At 34.9% G+C, this 20,825-nt stretch overlaps 1 protein-coding gene across 1 annotated transcript; it reads right to left on the minus strand.

Annotated features, from left to right (window-relative positions):
* Positions 1–10,018: 10,018 nt before the first annotated feature.
* Positions 10,019–14,940, minus strand: LOC111911807 (uncharacterized). Its single transcript, XM_023907554.3, has 12 exons — positions 14,415–14,940; positions 14,180–14,318; positions 13,943–14,082; positions 13,636–13,837; positions 13,188–13,544; positions 12,960–13,104; positions 12,608–12,750; positions 12,237–12,406; positions 11,826–12,116; positions 11,684–11,739; positions 11,369–11,580; positions 10,019–11,274 (listed from the first exon to the last, which is right to left on the minus strand). Exons 1-12 carry the CDS (start codon positions 14,649–14,651, stop codon positions 10,106–10,108), a joined length of 3,261 nt encoding a protein of 1,086 aa, XP_023763322.1. The 5' UTR covers positions 14,652–14,940; the 3' UTR covers positions 10,019–10,105.
* Between the last annotated feature and the right edge of the window lie 5,885 nt (positions 14,941–20,825).

The raw sequence follows: 20,825 nt of genomic DNA on the forward strand, positions 1-20,825 counted from the left end.
TTATGGAAATAAATTTCCTTTTTAGGGTCCAAATCGTTGACTTTATGGCATAAACTCGACGTGTTGGAAGCTTTTGGGACGCGTGTTTTTGAGGACCAACTCGTAGAGTTGGTATGGGGAAATTCGACGAGTTGGACGCTATTTGAGAAAACCCTAATTTTAGGGTTTTGCACCCTATTTAAAGACCTTAACTCCCTTTGTTGGACTCCTTGTCCAGAAAACCCTAATTTCAATTCGTGTATTATCCTTCAAGGTGGAGTGTGTGAGCTTGTGGTGAGCTTGAGGGGTTGGTTTTTGGTGTTCAAGCTTTGCTAAGTCCTAAGTCCCATCCATGCATTAAGTCCTTTATTAAGCCATTTTGGGGCTCTAAAGTTCCTTTCTTGCATGCATGAACGTAAAGTTGGAAACTTTACGCGATAATCCAGCCTTGGGATGCTAGATTTGTGTTTTGGGAGTATGTTTTGAGAGGTTAGGGGCTTAATGGGTTAAGCCTCACTCTATTAAGTCAAGGAGTCGGGTTTGGGTTCATTGCAGTGGTTTTAAAGGGTAAAGTCGGAAACTTTACCCTTCTAGTCATCATTGGGAAGAGATCAAAGAATGGATGCTTCTAGATTCGATGGAAACGGCTTAATGCATTAAGTTGTTTGATTCCTGGCGAACTCGACTAGTTGATGCGAAATTTCCCGATCTGTGCATTTCACGGGGGAACTCAACGAGTTGAAGGACAACTCGGCGAGTTGGGTCAACTCGGACTGTTGACTTTGACCTTTGACTTATAATTAAGGGAATTTGGTCTTAGTATAAGGCCCGTATGGGTTGGGCCCAATTTCAAAAATTGAGCCATTAGTGGGTTTGATGGATCTAGTAATTTATGGTATTTTGGGCTTAAGTTGTTAATGGACCATCGAGATACTAAGTGTTTGGACTAGAAATAATGGTTAGGCCTTAAGGCAAGGCCATGTAAGGAATTTGGGCCCAATTTGGAAAATTGTGCCATTGGTTGATTAGTGGGCCTTTAGGCCTTTTAGATTGTAGTTTGGGTCATGGGCTTGGTCAAGGCTAGGTTGGGGGTAAAATGGTCCTTTTACCCTAGGTATGGAGTTGTGATTATGGATTGGATCCCAACCGTTAATTGGATGTATTATTGATATTGCTAGTTCAGGAAGCCGTCAGGGCAACAACTAGGGATTCTTTCAGTGAGCTTCCGCAGTGCGAGGTGAGTCTTCTTACTATATACATGGGTCGAAGGCACCAATGTCGGCCCATTATGTGTTATATGGTATGATAGTTGTTCTGTGATATGTGGTATGCTAGTTTTCTATGTGATACTTGCATGGAAGACCCCAGACGTAGCCCGTGACACTTGGATATCAGACCATGGGGGGACCCCATGACATTCGAAGTAAATACCATGGGGGGAGCTCATGGCATTCCGGATAAAGACCATGCGGGGGAGCCATGGCAATTATATGTATGTTGCATGATATTTTGTGGTTGTATGTTTATGGTATTTTGGGGAACTCACTAAGCTTTGTGCTTACAGTTTTTAGTTTATGTTTTAGGTACTCCAGTTTTCAAATGAAAGAGCGCGGGACGATTGCAGGGCACACACCATATGTTTTCCTCATTCTGTGATTTACTCTGTTTTGATAATGTTTTTGCTAACTCTTGGTTACCTTGGTTTCATGAGAAAGAAATGTATCAACGATTTATTAATCAAAAAGAAAAAAAATTATGTCATGATTTTTGGGGCGTTACATAAACGATCAATATATTGGTTCATCGGAGCGGAGGTTTGAGTAATCAAACAATATGAATTGTTTTCTTATTCATAACATAAAAGTTAAAGTCACTAATACTGATGAACTAAAGGCAAACTATAAAAAACTTGAAAAGAATTTACAAAAAGACTATTCTCAGGCACCTATGGTGATGACTTATTTAACAATAATAAACATTTATCCAATTTTTCATCTAAGTCTAACATACATAATTTTGATTGTCCATGTTACAGTTGCATCAACAGAAAGAAATTTTTCAAAATTAAAGTTTTTAAAATTTTATTTGGAGTCTAACATGTCTCAATAGAGATTAAATACTTTGGCTTTGATTTCAATCAAAAATAAGTTTTTTTGAAAATATTGATTATGAAATTATAATAGATGAATTTGTTTCTAAAATGCTAGAAGATCGGTGTATAAAAAAATGGGCAAGTTGTTTATCTTGCTTTGGAAAATTTCTTGTAGCCTTTTGAACTTATTAGTAATTAGTGAAGATCCTTATATGGTGCTTATATGGAGAATTATAATATGTTTGTTGTCAACTTTACGTTTTAAATTTAATGGTGGAGAATTAATTAATAACATTACAAAAAATGATGACACTTCAATTTGATTTTCGCATGAGACCTTTGAAATGTCAAGATGAAACCTGATCTTGGAGTGAAGATCTTTAAATTAGATTAATATTATCATATTTCTATAATATTTATTCTTTTTTTCTTTGGGATTGTAGGTTTTTGATGTATAATTTTGGTCGTGTTAAAGAGAGAAACACCATCTAGGTTTATTGAATTTATTCTTTCTTTTTGTTGTGGGTATGTAAATTAGACATGGTTTTGGCTAGTCTGTTTAAATATTAAAATGAAAAAAGTAAGCAGAAGTGCATGTGTGAAAACGTAGTTCCATGTTTCTTTGTCGTCGGAGAATACCACTGATATTGAGGCGAGAATGAGGGTATTGAAGAGGCGGGGTGATGCTATGCTATCAGAATTTATTGAGATGTGTTCGATACTCAATAATATAAGACTCGTTCCAGTATCCTTGGGATTGAATTTCAATCTTAATACGGATGGTATATATACAGTTAGGACGATGAGAATGTGTATTGATTCTACTGGAACACCTTACAATGGTTTGGTAATTAAATGGTAAAAAGTTATTCCACTTAAGGTCAGATGCTTTGTATGGTGTGCTATGCAAGGAAAGATACATGTTGCAATGGAACGGGGCCGGTCCATTGTTTTTTACTATCCGGGGCGAGTTAAAAATTTTATGCCCTTATATATAAAAAAAATGAAAAATCAAAAGTGCAATAAATTTTATAATCAAACAAAGAATACATACAAAAACCTACAAAAATCACCTAAAACAACACCATCAAATATATGTTATATGCAACCAACACATTGAGGAACTGATCTATGTTCTTGCACACTCCATTTATTGAATATATGTCAAAGGACTTTCACCTTTGTATGTTTTGTGGCAAAATTTTTAATTCAATAAATAAAGCAATTCATTCAAAATCATATTCTTTGCCATTTGTAAAATTGGACACAATATTTAAACAATGTTTTTTAGTTCGTCATCAACTAAAATAACTAATTTGGAAGCATCCAACAAAAAACCAAATACAGAAATCAGAAGTTCAATTAGCCTCCTGATTCACATCACAGAAACGAGAAACAAGAACAAAAAAGTTAAGAAAAGAACTTTAGAAATTTATAGTAGAAGAAAACCACAGTAGTAAGAAATTTGCCTGAAACAAACCACAAATATCAGATACAAGATTTCGAGCTTAAACAGGGGAGAAATCCAAGCTCAAGCAAAGGAGAAAGACACTTTTTTACGGTAATCAAACTCTAACATGCAAAAATAAAAATTCAACTCCTAAAACAAACCATAAAAAACATATTAATAAAAGATAGATTCATGAAAGCAGATTTCAAGCTCAAACAGAAAGTAAAATCGAAATCAGTAGAAATTGTAACTAAAGCAAACCTCAGAAAACCAAAGTCTTACCTGAAGCATATCTCACAAATCAGACATAAACCAAAAAAAATTCAATGTTTTAAAAACCGGTTTGAACCGGCCGATCGAACCGGTTGAACCGGGAGAGAGCGGTTCAACTATCACCGGTTTTACATTGATTTCTGAACCGGATTGAACCGGCCGGTTTTTAGAAAAAACTGGTTGAACCGGTCAAAATAAACCGGTTGAACCGGTTAAACAAAATAAAAACACATGAAAAAGAATCATTTACATAATAAACTTTGGTGATTTTTTTCAAATTTATTTAGTTTTCTCTATATAAAAACATATGGTAAATGTTATAAATTCTTTTGATGTGTTTGTATTCATCAAAAACTATATTTCATTTCGGTATTATACTTTTTTTTTTTTTTTGACGTATATGGATTGATGTAAAACACTAAAACTTATGGTTAAGTGTTATTTTAATGTATTTGGATTCATTTACAACTTATTTTTATGTGTATTATTAATATTTGAACTTGTAAACATCAAATTCATAATTTCTATATGTATGTATATGTAGAAAAATAGAAAAATACATGAAAAATATAGAAACCGGTTCACCCGGTGGTCGAACCGGTTGAACCGGGAACCGGTCACCATACCGGTTCAACTAAAAAACCATTTTTAAAACATTGAAAAAATTCGAACACAAACAAATGAGAAATCGAACCTTTAAAGTTGATCAAACTCCCAGGTCTATTCTACTGTAATCAAACTCCAACATATACAAACCATACTCCTGAAAAAAACCATAAAAGTTAGAAATCAGACCTCTGACTGCAGGCATAAGAGAAATTAAAATCATAGTAATACAAATCAAACTGAACCAAATCAGTTGAAAAGAAATCAGAAATCGAGATATCTACTATAAATGAAATCAAACAGGTAAAAATCAAATTCCTGACACAACACAAACCAAGGTCCACAAAAACAGATTAAGAGGTGAAGATTGATGGCAAGAGTCTTAGAAACAAATTAGAAAATGATTAAGAAAAATAAAACTCATCGAAATCAGTTCAAGAGAAATTACGTCAAAAAATCCAATAATACCTTTCTGGATTTCTACTTTCGTTGCCAGTTTTGCTCAGGCTAACACTTAACTGATTAAGAAAATCGAACAATCATAGATCTAACTCCAACTTGCAAATCTGAAATCGGATTACTATGAGATTAATGAGAATTTTGGATGATCGATTAACTGCAACACAGGTTGAGAGAGATATAGAATGAGAATAATGAGTAGAAATCAGATGTATAGGGCTTCTCGATCTCTCAATCTTTAATGTTTTTCTTGGGGCGATTCCCGATTTGGCGATTCCAATTCTCAAGGTTCTTCAATTTCACTTATTTAGCGTTCAAGAAGTCCCGCTCTTGCAAGACATGACCGCCTTCTTGGCTTCTTGGACTTAATTTTTGGGCCAAAATAATATACATACAATAACTCAATGGACTTAATTTATGCCCCCCTTAGTTTGATACCTGGGCCTAAGTCCAACTCGCCCATGTATTGGGCCAGGCCTGCAATGGAACTTATGAGAAGAGGTGTTACTGTACATTCTGACTTATGTGTTCTATGTGGTGAAGAGTAGGAAACGGTGGATCATCTGTTCATTAAATGCAAGGTGGTGGATGAGACTCGTGATTGGATTTTCAAATGGTGTGAATTACCAAAAAGACAATTTCTTAACATGGATGAATTTCTCAACTTTACAGCTTCATGGGGTAATTGCCCTAAGAAAAGGTTGACTGTCACAATAATCTTCTATTGTTTGTTGTGGCAATATGGAATGCGAGGAATAACAAGGTGTTTAATAAGGTGAACAACACTCCTATGAAAATCGCAGATGGCATTATTTCTCAATCCTTTTCATGGCTTAAACATAGGAGTTCAGACTTATGTGGTAGATGGGTTGATCGGAGTATCTCACCTTTTACTTTCTTTTAAATTATAATGTTAGTGTATTTGTACTTTATGCATGTTTCTTAGCTACTTGCTAAGCATGTAACCTTTTATATACAATATTTGCTGTTTCCAAAAGAAAAAAAAAAAAGGCAGGTTGATTGGTAAGTTGAATTAAATTTTGATAGACCTATTTAATATTAACAAAATGATAACAAAAAATAAAAGGAAATACAGATTGGTAGATTGCAAGGCAAACATTTTATGTGGCTTAACAAATTTAAACTAAGGGGCTGTTTGTTTACCTCTTAATTGCAAAATTAAGAGGCAATGTCTTAAAATTTAAGATTCAGAGTGTTTGTTTGTGTATTAATTTTTACCTCTTAAAACTAAAAATGCCTCTTATTTTTCAGATGACAAACAAAGTCTGAAAATTAAAAACGAATGTGCGTTTCTATTTGCCCTAAAGGATTCGACCGCCTCTTTTTTTTCTTCCCTTCCGCTCTTCTTGCCTTGCATCGTGTTCTCTTCTCTCCTCCCAGCGACGCCGCCACGGAAGACACCGTCGGCGACCCCAGCGATTACGCCAGCGACGACGGTCGCCTTCCTCCGCTGCAGCCCATCTTCTTCCTCCGACGACGCCACTGAAGTCATTACCAACAGCAGGTATATTTTCAGTTTCTTCCTTCTTTCCCATCGAATACATTAGTCCTTTTGTTTTTCTTCCTTCTTTCTCCTCAAAGCTGAAAATTAAAAAACGAAATTGTTATGCTATATTTTCTGATTTGTTCAATCAGATTCAATATTTGATGTTATGTTATATTTTGATGTTAGATGCTTGATTATGATGTTATATGCCCAATTATGATGTTATATACCCAATTTTGATGTTATATGATCGATTATATCCTCAATTTTGATGTTCATTCTTGATGTTATGTTTGATTTTTTCTATTCATATATTTATGTTTAATGTTGTTATGTTTGGGTATTATGCTGAAATGTTGTTGCTGACATATCCATTAGTTTTGTTCTTGACATATCCATTAGTTTTGTTCTTGACATATCATGAAATATTCATTAGTTTTGTTGTGTATTTGTTTTGTAGAAGTTGTTGAAAATGTGTTTTTGTATTGTTTAAATTGTTGTTGAAAACGTGTATTTGCTATGCTTAAATAGTTGCTAAAACATACGTTTTTTTGTTGAATTGATCAAAGAAATGGGAGAAAAGAAGGATATGATTAGTTGGAAGGTTGAAGGTTAGAGAAAGTGTTTCTAGAAGCTTGTTTACGTGAAGTTACAGTCAATGGACGGGAAGGGAGTAGTTTGAAAGCACTATCTTGGAGGAATGTAGCTGAAATATTAAAAATTGAACATAACTTTATTGCCGACCAAAAACAAATGAAGAACCGCTATGACTACCTAAAGTCAAAGTTTGGTGCTTTTTTGAAGTTAAAAAACAAAACCGGCAATGTGTACAATGCAACAACCAACACCTTCAGTCTTTCCAAAGAAGAATGGGAACTAGAATCGAAGGTATTTTGTTAATTTATAAAAATAGATTATCATGTTTAAATAATAAAATATTTTTTTCCAAACAGTCAAACAAACATGTGGATTCTTTGAGACGCACACCACTATCGTACCCCGACCTTTGCACACATGTGTTTGAAGGCGCGACTGCGACATGCATTCATAGTTAGGGGCCAACTTCTACCCTTCCCCGTCCTACTCAAGAGTCAAGCCACTATAGTTTGCATGACTTTGACGACATTGATTGCACTCAACAAGAAACTGGAGGTCTCAGTGACGAGTCATCCGCTCAATCAAAAAAACAAAAGACTACAGATTCGGCAAAGAGCCAAAATAAAAGTAAAGATAAGGGTAAAGATGCATCAAATTCAAGATTGTTTGAAATCGGGGAAGATATTGCAACAGTTACTAAGATATTTGTGGAAAAACATACTTCTTCAAATTTGGGTGCGTGTATGGAAAAGTTGGAGAAGTTAGGATGGGGTATATTTGATCCAAGATACACTACTACTGTTGCTCTTTTTGGTGAAGGTGCGGATAAGAGGCAAGTGTGGTTAACCATTGATCCAGCTATTTGTGAGAATTGGGTCAAGACTGTTGGAGCACATTATGGAATGTTTCGCTAAGTAGATGTTTCGAATGTTTTTTTTTTTTTTTGGATAACTAGATGTTTGGTTTGAAATAGATGGTTTTTTTGGATTACTTGATGTGTGGTTTGAACTAGATGGTTTTTTTTTGGATTACTTGATCTTTGGTTTGAACTATATGACATGAATGAGTTGATGTTTTGGATTACTTGGATGAATTTTTATGTTATATGTTGTTATTATAATTGTTATGTATTTTCAAAATAACAGATTGCTTATGGATTCGGATGAAGAAATTGCATTTTTCCTTTTACTATGTTGCTATTGGTTGAATCTAGCATCCAATAGAATTGGAAGGGATATTGATAATGATTCGGAAATGAGCGGTCATCAACATACACAAGAATTGCTACATAGAACTTCTACACAATGTCATGAGCTGATGCGTCTTTCACGTGAAGCGTATGTACTTTTATGCAATCATTTTAGACGAAACAATTGGTTGCAAAGTAGTAGGCATATAAGCGTTGAAGAAAAGATGGCTATGTTCTTGGAAACTATAGCACATAATAAACGGTTCAGGATTATTAAACGAAGGTTTCAACACTCCACAGAAACAGTTCATAGATGCTTTCATGAGGTGCTAAATGCAATGATGATTTTTGCAAAAGAAGTTATAGTGCCAATGTATTCTAATGCAACCGTGAATTCCTCAGAGAGACATCGTAGACTAAAAGAAATCTTTCCTGGAGCAATAGGTGCGTTAGATGGAACTCTTGTACATGCAGTCGTGCCTGCTGATCAACAAACTCGCTACATGGGAAGAGGAAAAGGTGAATGCTTTCAAAATGTTTTAGGGATTTGTGATTTTGATATGATATTCACATTCGTATGGGCTGGTTGGGAGGGTATAACACATGATTCACGAGTTTTGAAAGAAGTTGCATGTAACCCGACTTCAGGCTTTTCGTTCCCTCCTCCAGGTTTGTAATTCTTTTTAAATTTATTCTAAAATACGATTTTAAATTTCTATATATAATATTTCCTTCACTCATGTGTATAGATAAATATTACCTTTGCGATGCTGCATACACCAACAATCGTGGATTTATGACTCCTTACCGCAACACGAGGTATTGGTTAGCCGATTATCGACGACGACGTCCGTTAACTAAGGAAGAAAAATTCAATTATGCACATGCGCAACTCAAAAATGTTATTGAACGTGCTTACGGTGTTTTGAAGGCGAGATTCCCAATCCTAAAACGAATGAATCCTTTTCCTTTTTCAGTGCAAAGAGGTATAGTTGTTGCTTGTTTTGCAGTCCACAATTTCATAAGGAAATGCGATATTCATGATGAGTTATTTATGGCGTTCGAGGAGAACAATGCTCAAGCACAAGGGGGAGAGAATGATGGACAAAACGTACACGTTATGGAATGAGGTTCACAAGGAAATGAATACATGGATAATTTGCGTGACCAGATTGCGAATCAATTGGGATAAAATTAAATTTGTAAGATTTTATTGGGATTTTATTATGATTTTGTGGATTTAAAAATATTTATGTTTGATTTGGATTTGTGTTTAGTTTTGATTTATGATAAATTTGGATTTTATATGGTGTTTATATTTTTTAAATACATATTTAAGAAATTTATTAGGTTATTTTCTAAATAAACAATTGAATTCAATAAAAAATAAAACAAAATGGTACAATGGTCATTTTAATAATTCAGCACAGCAATTCAGAGGTGCCAACCAAACAATATGTTAAACATTTAGCTCTTAAAATTTCAGACCCTCTTAGAAATTCAGATCTCTTAAAAATTCAGATCTTAAAAATTCAAATCCTGCGAAACAGCCCCTAACATAGTTAAAAATATGAATAAAATCCGCGATAAAACCTATGAATAAGAATATTTTTACAAATTGAAACTTTTTAAAACTTAAAAGAAATTTTTGAAAACTATAAGAACTATTTTTTCGGTTATCTCTAATATATATAAGAAAAAATATTTGTTTTTTTTTTCCATTAAAATTATGAAAAATTATGATTTTATTTTTCTTAATAATTTTTAAGATATTTGTTATAATTTTAAATGGAAAAAATAAATAGATATTTAATTTTTATTTCTCTATGTATAAAGTTTAGAATCGATGCTGGTAAGAAATTCATATATTTTCAACATGCTCATCAAATTCTCTTTCCATCATTAAATCGTATTTACAGACTAATTAAGCTTATGAATGATGCATAAAATCACTCACTTGGAACCAAAAATGGCTTCAAAATCTTTATACATCCCTTTTGGTTTCGATTTCGAATCCATGGATGTAGCCTGTGAAGAACTCCCACTTCTCTTCCCACTCCAAAATCCACTCCATTTTGGTCGACTACACGAAGGATCCGTCTGCGGTGTTCCACTGCTCCCTTCTCTACTAAAACTAGACTTCGCCAAATCTCTCAGTTGCTTCATCCATGGCCGATCCGGTGTACCGGAGGAGCTTCTAAACCTCGCAACCGACACCCCTGCCACCGCCGCCTGCGATTTCAACGGGAATCGGCTCTCGATGTTTTTCATAAACTTAATCGGTACAAAAAGCAGAAGAATCCCCCACGATGCTATTTTCAAACCTAGATAGAGAGATTTGTTATCGGGATCAAGCTGTTTTAACTGACAGATCAAAGCGTTCCATTCGTTCAGAATCTGCGCCACGAAAGCGAACAAGAACAAGCAAAGCATGGCGATCCCGATCTTCATCTGTTCGTGTGTAGAAAAATCATTCCTCAAAAGAACCAAACAGATCGCAAAAATCGCAAGTTGACTCGAAACGGAAATTATCTCCACCAATTGAACCTTCTTCTTAATGAACGGCTTCTTGAGGACCATGAAGAACAATTGAAACGAAGTGACACATATCAACGTTTTCGTCGGTGTTTCAGAGTATCCTCCTCTCGAAAAGGTACCCACAAGGATTCCTAAAGTAACTCGTTTAATCGATTCGAGGAAAATGTAATAGATTCTTAGTATTCCAAATACCTTTTGGACAAACGGTGCTTCTGCGTCTTCGTTTTCATCGTCTGATGCGATGATACTGCCTCCGGTTGTGCGATAATCCACTCCTCCGGTGATTTGAGAGAGCATGTATTTGGGTGGACCTCTTAGATCTTCGAAAAGAGGGCCTAAAATTGATAGCCATTTGGAATTTGATGTGTTGATCCATGTCCATTGGCCTCTTTTTCCAGGACCCAAAGTTACCTTCACTAGTGATTGATACCAATGGATATCTTGATCTTCTTGATGAACTTCTTTGTATTGAAGTAGCTTCCCGAATGATATTCCCGCAGAAAGGAACAGAAACAATGCCAGTATTAGGAAAAACACGGATCCTAATAGAAGAACGCCCACTGAAATCCCTGAAGCTGATCCACCTGAAAAAAAAAAAAAAAACAAGGAATTTAAATTTTGAAAAATAATAGGTTTGACCTTAAAAGTCAAAGCTTTATATTATATAATATAATATACCTTTGAGTAGAGCTGCTGAAGCTGCAGAAACACAAGGGACTGCAAGAATGACTAGAAAGATTTCAAATCTTGGGAAAACGATTGAGATGTAATTGTTTTCTTTTTCTTTCTTCTTTCTAAGTTTTAGTAAAAGAAGGATCAGTATATGCAGAATAATCAAGCCTCCACTGATGATCGCTAGCCAAAACATGCTCCGATTGAAATCCCTCCACCTGCATGAAAGAACTTAGTTTTATTAAAATAATTCTAAAAATTGTATACTTGCAAAAAAATATAATTTTTTTTGGAGAAAAGATATAGAATGGAACAACTTACCCATTGGAATCATTGGGATCCATAATGTAATCAGCCTCAGGTATCTCATTTTGGCTCTAATTAAAGAAACAATTGTCAGAAAACTAGTAAAAAAAAAAGAACAGTGGCAGTAGTTATTTTATAAAAATTGCAGTCTACTGACCTCAAAAAATGACTTATACTCCATTGCGGTGAGTGGCAATCCGTATACTGAGTCGGGTTTTTCTCCAGTCATGGCTTTAAGTTGCATACTTTGAGATGCCGAATTGTAGGTTGTAGGATTATATGAATGTGGATTTGTAGGCCAAACTGGCTGAACGTATTCAGTTTCCCATGGGAGCCTGAAGTAGGGTATACTCCATCTTAGACCCTTCACAAATTCACTATACTCAATTGGCAAAGGAACAGCTAGCCATCCAGATAACGCAAACACTTGAATGTGGCACACAATTCGCTGTTTCCATAAAAAAAAAAACAATTAGAGCTTTTTATTTTCTATAAAAAGAATTATTCTTCTAGCAACCTCTCAAGTGGTCCAAATATAATTTAGGTACACAATAAGAAATTATCTTACAAAAAGAATTCTCGCTGGACTTGAAGTTAATAAAGGAGACGGAGTTGCAAATGCTCCGTAATTTTGGAGGGAAGCGGTGCAAATGGTGAGAACGGTTGCAACCACGGCAGTCAACACAAAAACAGCCGTTGCCGTGCAAGAAAGCGCCAAGGATGCACAAGGTATAGAATCTGTAAAAAAGTTTACAGTTATTCTTCCAACAACCCTGAGCTGACAGAGAGAGCCTTAGATGTCATGGATATTGTGAGATATAAATCAGTTAGTGTCCACAAGGGCCCAATTCACATTGGAATTAAACTGCGACACTGCAAATGCTAAGACAAGTTGTACATATTCGAGATTTAGAAAAACATGAAGAAAAGAATTCATACAGTGTAATAATTGTAACGTATTTGATGCTAGATTTTTGTTTCCGGCTACATCTGTAGTAACATTTTCAGGAACTTGCACCAACACCATGTCTTCAACTGGTTGAATCTCGAGTGAGTAAACACTCTTACTTATTTCTCGAAATCTACACAAAATCATGTGGAATGATTAGAATTAATACATTTCAAGACAGTTGCTAATCATGGTGTAGAAAAAAAAATCCCGTTCAGTCTTACTTTTCTTTTTTTTACAAATTTACCTTCATTTATGTTTTCCTACCATTTCCACTGAAAGTTAAATCGTTTTCTCAAACATGATTTATTAAAGAAAAAAAAAAACGAAACATAAACTGACCCTTGCATCACTCCTCCAGAAATAGACAAGTGAGACGAATTAAAACTGAAAACCGGTTTCATAAACTTTATGGTCACCGGAATATGCTCTTGTCGTGTCCTCATATGACTCGTGGTGCTTAACCTCACATGAGGCCTTTGAGAATCTGTAAGACATTAGTTAGTTAGTAAAACAAAATTGAAATCTCAAATCTACCCTTTGACTTTTGAATTCAAACTCTCAACTTACCAAAAAGAAAAGTAACCGGTGCAATGGGAGAAACCGGGGTGCCTTGTCTGCTGAAAACTAATCTCGAATCCAGTCTTGCAGTGACAATGGCAATATCGGAAATATTTACAAGTTGAAACCCAAATCTTCTGTTTCCAAGGCTGTCATTATTCCCAGTGGCTGAAACAAGAGATCCTTCACTAATTTGAAGAGATTTCAATACTTGTGTTGATGTGTTGACTATAGGCTCAGTGAAATATAGAAATAACTTCAAGTTTTTTTGTTTGTTAGTTGCTTGAACAGATCTAACACTGTTATCGAGTTGAAGTAGTTGCTCGGGTATATGAGTCCTCATGTCAACATATACACTTCTTCTATCTGTAAATATAAACAGATTAATTGTAAGTATAGAGTATAGTGATTAGCCTTTGACTTTATGACCTCAAGGGTAAAAAGGTAAAAGACTCACCAAAATGAAGAAAGAAACTGGAATTAGCTGTTCGTGTAAACTGGTTTCCGGCTGCATCTGTACAGAAACCTTTATCAGTTACTAACACGACTCTTCCATATTCAACGATTGGAGACAAATTTACTAAAATGGAATATTTGAGATTCGGCTTGATGGTTTTTAGCGTCTTTGGAATGACTTGCCCAGCACCATAAACAATAAGCTGAAATCGAAGACAATTCCATTGGTTAGATTTGAATTTGTAAACCTGTAGATACAGAGTTGTATATCTAACGATTAATAATGAAGCAATTAAGCACCTACTTACGCTGCACTCATTGGCGGACAAACATCTAAAACCACCACCAACGCCGCCGCAGGGTTCAGAGAAGGATATATACACGGTAGCGTTCCAAGCGTTTGTGAATGATGATGCTGCTGCAACAGATGCCGTTGGGGGAACAGTATCTACAGGGAAAACCGAAAGACGATAAGATTATAGCTACTAAATTAACCTAATTTTGACTGAGGATTAAAAGGATAAAGGAGAGTTAAGTTAACTAACCGATTGTCCAGTTATAGGAAGCACAACGAAGCTGATTAGATCCGTTGTTGCTGCACACCTCGAATGTATGGTTTCCGTCTTGTAATTTAGTGTAAGAAACTTCTCCCGATGAACAATTCGATGACGGAAGATCATCGAGCTGCATGCAAATTGCAACAGTAAAAAAATGGTTCAGTCGTCTTCAATAACAGAAATAGAAAATAGAAGTCGAACAGAGAGGATATAATGTACAAACCTTGCAGCTGGAGGTACAATTGGAGCAAGAAGAAGAGTCGGCATTACCAACTTGGAAAGCAAATGTAGGCGAGTTAAGATTGGAGATTGGTTCAGGCGTGTTCAGTAACTTGATAAAAAGATGTGAACCATCGCAATCACCTTTCATACACAGCAATCCGAGAATGATTATGCAAATAGCGCATGAATATCTGGTGGATTTGAGTAGAGCAGCCATTGGAGAGTGGTTTGAGGTCATGAGTGGTTGGAAAGAAGGAGATGCATGGCTGTCTATGTGGAGTGTGGGTGGGAGTGATTAGAGAAGAAATAATAATGGAGAGAAGAGGGGAAATCGAAGGTTTCGTGGAGGAGAGAGCACGTGAAAGGAAACTGACACTCCATACCCATGGCCAAGTGTGACTTTGTGAAGATAAGAAAGAGAAAGAGAAAGATTCCAAAGAGTAGTAAATGTTTAAACAGGGATACAGGACTTATGATTCGGCCATTAACGACACCTCCTGGAAGGAGGACCCTTGTCTTCAGCAACCAATTACAGTTTTCATCAACAAAATAAATATAATATATATATATATATATATATATATATATATATATATATATATATATATATATATATATATATATATATATATATATATATATATATATATATATATATATATATATAATCATATTTTAATTTTTTATAAAACATACAATTTTTTTAGTTTGTTACATTGGAAGTCCTTGTAGTTTGGGCATTGTGCATGTTTTGGTCCATAATTTTATTTTTGAGAAAATATCATATTATGAGATTGTACTTATCATATTTGTTTTAAAATGTCACCAACCTATTTTTTTTTTTTGTACATTAAGAGGCTCTTCGTTTTTTTAAAACCTCTTCAAACCATTTTTTACTACGCAACACAACACATGCGCAACATTTGTTATCTCACAGCGATTTGTTTTTTTGAAAGACTTCGGATCACAAAACATATGCACGTGTTCTGCACAATGCAACACTTAACTTGTCTCTTCAAACCTTTTCATCTTTCCTTTTTTGCAAGTGATTTTTTTTAGAATTTGGTATAACTTGATTTTTTTTTAAATTTTGAATTAAAAAAAAACTTTGATTTACGGATTGGACACAACATTTTTTTATAGTTTCCATAATTTTTTACAACTTGATTACCGTTTCTTTTAGTAATATTTTTAGTTTTTTGTTGCATCTTTTTTAACATGTGTTATTTTTTTACGAATTTTCTAGACATTGTTTAATATATTTTTTAATTTTTTTAATTTTTTTTAAATTTAGTTTTTCTATGAAAAACTGATAGCTTCTTTTACATTTTTTTATATATTTTTCTAGAAATTTTATATTTTGTTTTGAAAAAACATCATAAATGGTCCCTGTGATTTCCCCAAAACTGAAGTTTAGTCTCCATGGTTTAAAAAAATCATAGATGATCCTTGTACTTTCAAAACTTTTGACAGTTGGTCTCTATCCCTCACACCATTAGAAACCAACCGTTAACTCTTATTTTATTAAAATAATATAAGGACAAATTGGTCTTTTCACATGTACCCTCTTCTTTAATGAGGAAAATCATTATGTTATTGTCTTCTTCACACCAACTCCCAAACACCCTTCATATTCCAAGATACAGTGACTTCATCTTTATTAAACCACTCTCATCCAAGACACGAAATTGGGGTTTAGGGTTTACACAACAGTAAAGGACAATGGTTCTCTCAATATGGTAGTGAAAAAAATGCATGCTTGAAGGACTTGCAATCGAGATACGATATGATTTTTCAAAAAAAAAATCAGTTTTTGTTTTCCTTGAATGTGTTCATGAAGATAAATCATCTTCTTTACCCTGTCTATTTTTGTGTTTGTAGAGGGATATGACAACTATTTCATGTTGAAGATACACTATAGTGGTATCTTCACCAAGTCACCTGGAAGGAAATACATCGACGGTATTGTATCATATGTAGATGACGTTAACACTAATTTATTTTTAGTCCATGAACTAGATGACATGGTTCGAGAATAAAGGTACAAAGGTGAACAGACCCTTTACTACAATTTATGTACCCCTGAATTTCCCTTAGACTACGGGTTATTTCCTTTAGGTAATGACCAAGACGTACTTAAATTGGTATTGTATGTCCCTAAACACAGGCTTGTAAAGGTGTATTGATAGGTGCATTTTGTGCACCTATTTTGCATGTTTATTTCCGTCCTTTTATAGCATCCTACTTCACAATTCTTGCATTTAGTTGATTATTAGGGCAATTGCATATTTCATCAAGAATGTCTGGTACTTCACCATTTTTGATTTATTTTGCAGGCATTATGCAGCGTGGAGCTTGGAGCATGGAGGATGGAACTTGGAGACATTGAGCTTTGGAGCATGAAGAGAAGATGAACCTCTCTTTCCATGGCAGAAAACATGAAGACATAACCCGATTCATTGTTGCATTGTCATCATAGTAAAGGACTACATTGGAAATGCAGTTCTTGTCGCACCGGCACGGGTCGTGTTTGTCCTTTTTCATCTTATATTTGAGTAACATGACTCGTGGTGAGGCTAGATTAAAGATGGAGCCAAAAGTGAAGACTTATTTGTGTTTTAGCAAAAAGCATGGGCCATGCCAAAAACACATGGTCAAGACAAATGGTCATGCCAAAAACACATGGGCAAAAGGCATGGCCATGCCAAAAACGCATGGCCTCATGGCATGCACGTGAACATTAATAAAACAAGTGAAGATGTCACCATTTCAAGAAGAACGGTTTTTGGAGGAGTTTTGGGCGATCTTGGGTGACTTTGGGAGATTTCTTGGAGTTTTTGAGAAGACTTAATCATTGCAAACACCTTTGATTTCATTTTTGTAAGCATTAAACATTTAAATTCCATCTTTATTCTTGTTTGATTTGTTCTTAGCCATGTGTGGCTAAGAAACCCTAGTTTATAGTTCTTGTTCAAAACATGTTGATTGCTTGACTTAAAGCATATGATTTGGTGTTTGATTTGTGATTCTATTCTAGTGATTATGTTTTTGTTTAAACTAGAACCCTTAAATTTGATTTGTGTTTGATTGGCCACTTACATGAATTGAATTTTTGTGCAGTTAATTAACTTTTAGGGCACCTAATCGTTCTGTAAAGTTAATGATTGGTAACAAACAATAAGTTTTCTTATTGTAAAACATATATCACATACGCTCGGAAGTGTGAAAACATATGATATTGTAAAACATATATCATATATGTTTTCACACTTCCGAGCGTATGAGAAGAAATGAACATTGTACTACTCTTTAGTGATATATGATATATGTTTTACAATATCATATGTTTTCACACTTCCGAGCGTATGTGATATATGTTTTACAATAAGAAAACTTATTGTTTGTTACCAATCATTAACTTTACAGAACGATTAGGTGCCCTAAAAGTTAATTAACTGCACAAAAATTCAATTCATGAAAGTGGCCAATCAAACACAAATCAAATTTAAGGGTTCTAGTTTAAACAAAAACATAATCACTAGAATAGAATCACAAATCAAACATCAAATCATATGCTTCAAGTCAAACAATCAACATGTTTTGAACAAGAACTAGAAACTAGGGTTTCTTAGCCACACATGGCTAAGAACAAATCAAACAAGAATAAAGATGGAATTGAAATGTTTAATGCTTACAAAAATGAAATCAAAGGTGTTTGCAATTATTAGGTCTTCTAAAAAACTCCAAGAAATCTCCCAAAGTCACCCAAGATCGCCCAAAACTCCTCCAAAAACCGTTCTTCTTGAAATGGCGCTTCACTTGTTTTATTAATGTTCACGTGCATGCCATGAGGCCATGCATTTTTGGCATGGCCATGCCTTTCGCCCATGTGTTTTTGGCATGGCCATTTGTCTTGACCATGTGTTTTTGGCATGGCCCATGCTTTTTGCTAAAACACAAATAAGTCTTCACTTTTGGCTCCATCTTTAATCTAGCCTCACCACGAGTCATGTTGTTCAAATATAAGATGACAAAGGACAAACACGACCCGTGTCGGTGCGACAAGAACCGCGTTTCCAATGAAGTCCTTTACTATGATGACAATGCAACAATGACTCGGGTTATGTCTTCATGTTTTCTGCCATGGAATGAGATGTTCATCTTCTCTTCATGCTCCAAAGCTCGATGTATCCAAGTTCCATCCTCCATGCTCCAAGCTCCACGCTCCATAATGCCTGCAAAATAAATCAAAAATGGTGAAGTACCATACATTCTTGATGAAATATGCAATTGCCCTAATAATTGATAGCTTATTTTATTTCCTTATTTTTATTAGGTTATTTTAGATTTTTAGATCTTTTTATCATTAATGCATTGTATTTTATTTATTTTTCTTTAGTATGGATCGTACCGGGTGCTTGTTATGTTGCATGAGATATTTTGTAGGTTTTTCGGTGCTTGTTGCGGTTGCGGGTTGATTGGAGACGGGCTTAGTGGGCTCCCAAGGCATTATTGGGCTTGGCGGAATCAAAGAGGAAGAATTGGGCTTTGAAAGTTATTGGCTTGGATTATTTGGGCTTGTGAAGATGGATCATAAAATTCTAATTTTGGGCTTGGAGTATCCATTTGATGGCTAAATGATGATTGGTGCATTTCAAATTACATGGACAAGGGAGGGGAGACCAAAGGAATCTTTGGTAGTGGAAGGGTGGAGTGGCTTGGTGGACCAATAACATTACTGCAACATTTGCGCGGGTGGAATTTTTGTCGCGCGGGTACCCACGCAATTGCCCAGTTTGGGCATTTTGGTCATTTGGCTCACCATAACTCTTGGGAATCAGATCTAGAAGCTCATTCATGTTTTTCCACCATTGGAGACCTGCAAGAGGCGATTTTGGGAGCTAGAAATCATTTCCTTTTATCTTTCCAAATCTTAGGTAGTTTCTTTATGCAATTAGATTATTGTTCTTGTTACTTTGTTGCCATGAGTGGCTAATACTCTTATTTGGTTGACATTGGCTGAAAACCAATGAATGTTTGTGGGTTTTGAAGGATTTATGTTGATTATCAATTTATTCCATGTTTATGATTCTAGTTTGCAATTCTTATGCTTATTTGATGCTTTGATCATGAGCTTAGTATTTGATTGAGCAATGGTTGATTTATTTCATTGATTTTGCATTGGATCATTGAATTTATCTAGAACAAAGGCTTTATGATGGTAGAAATCATCTCTAGCTTATGAATCATATCTCCTTTATGGATGTGTAAGCATTTGACATCCTCTAGGAATTGGGGATTCCTTCATTCTTAAGGCTAATTGATTTCTTGGGATTAATTGCTTCAATTGACCCTTGATCTTAATTAAGAAGGTGTGTTGTGGGCTTCCCCAACCTCCATACTACCTATGAGGAATCTTGGCATATCATGTTTCATGATTGCTATAACCAATTTAGGATGAAGGATAAGCTTTGTATTAGATCCTAATGATAAACACACAAATGTTCATTGTGTTGAATTGCCTTAGTTAACCAATTATTTCCAACCTTTGAGCATCTCATCAACTTGCTTAATTGCAAGGTTTTTAGTTATTCAAATATTTTAGTTTTCAAGTAATCAAAAAACCCCCCTTTTAGTTTAATTATAGTTAATTAGTTTAATTTCACTAGTTCTATTGAATTGCATTGGTGATTGAATACAACCATTTCCCCGAGGATCGATACCCCTTTTTACCATTATATTACGTTTATTTAGCAATCAAAGGGTGTAATTTGCTTGGTGGGCTTGACATCCCATCAATAATCAACTGAATGCAAGAATTGTGAAGTAGAATGCTATAAAAGGACGGAAATAAACATGCAAAATAGGTGCATAAAATGCACCTATCAAACATCCCCAAGCTTAGACCTTTCTTGTCCTCAAGAAAGAACTAAATTAAGAATCACCCTAGAGAAGACGATAGGCAACTAAAAAGAAACTAGATGAAAAGAACGGAAGGAACGAAAAGGACTTAAAGGGAATTAAGAGTGGATGCATGCAATAAAAGAAAAACTAATGAAAATGATATATATACAAAAAGATGTTTAAGAAAAGTGAACCAAAGAAAAATCCAAAAACACAAATAATTTTTTTTATACGATCAGACTTTACATCAATGGGGCTCCAATCACTAATACCTAGGCGACCATCCTGCTACCTTTCACATATCATAGACTTCCAAAGTGAGGAAGACCTGAAACGGTGTAACCCAATAATCCAACCCTAGTTTTATTGAAACTTCATACCTTAATTAGCCTTATGAATGAAAATAACATAGTCTGGATCTTATGTCTAAAGACTAGATAAGTAAGAATCAAGATCGACGCATCCTTAAGAACCCACACGATCAAATCAGCTTTCGCCGAAGCAGCAA

This window comes from Lactuca sativa, chromosome 4 (assembly GCF_002870075.4).
Source record: "Lactuca sativa cultivar Salinas chromosome 4, Lsat_Salinas_v11, whole genome shotgun sequence".
Taxonomy (NCBI): Eukaryota; Viridiplantae; Streptophyta; class Magnoliopsida; order Asterales; family Asteraceae; genus Lactuca; species Lactuca sativa.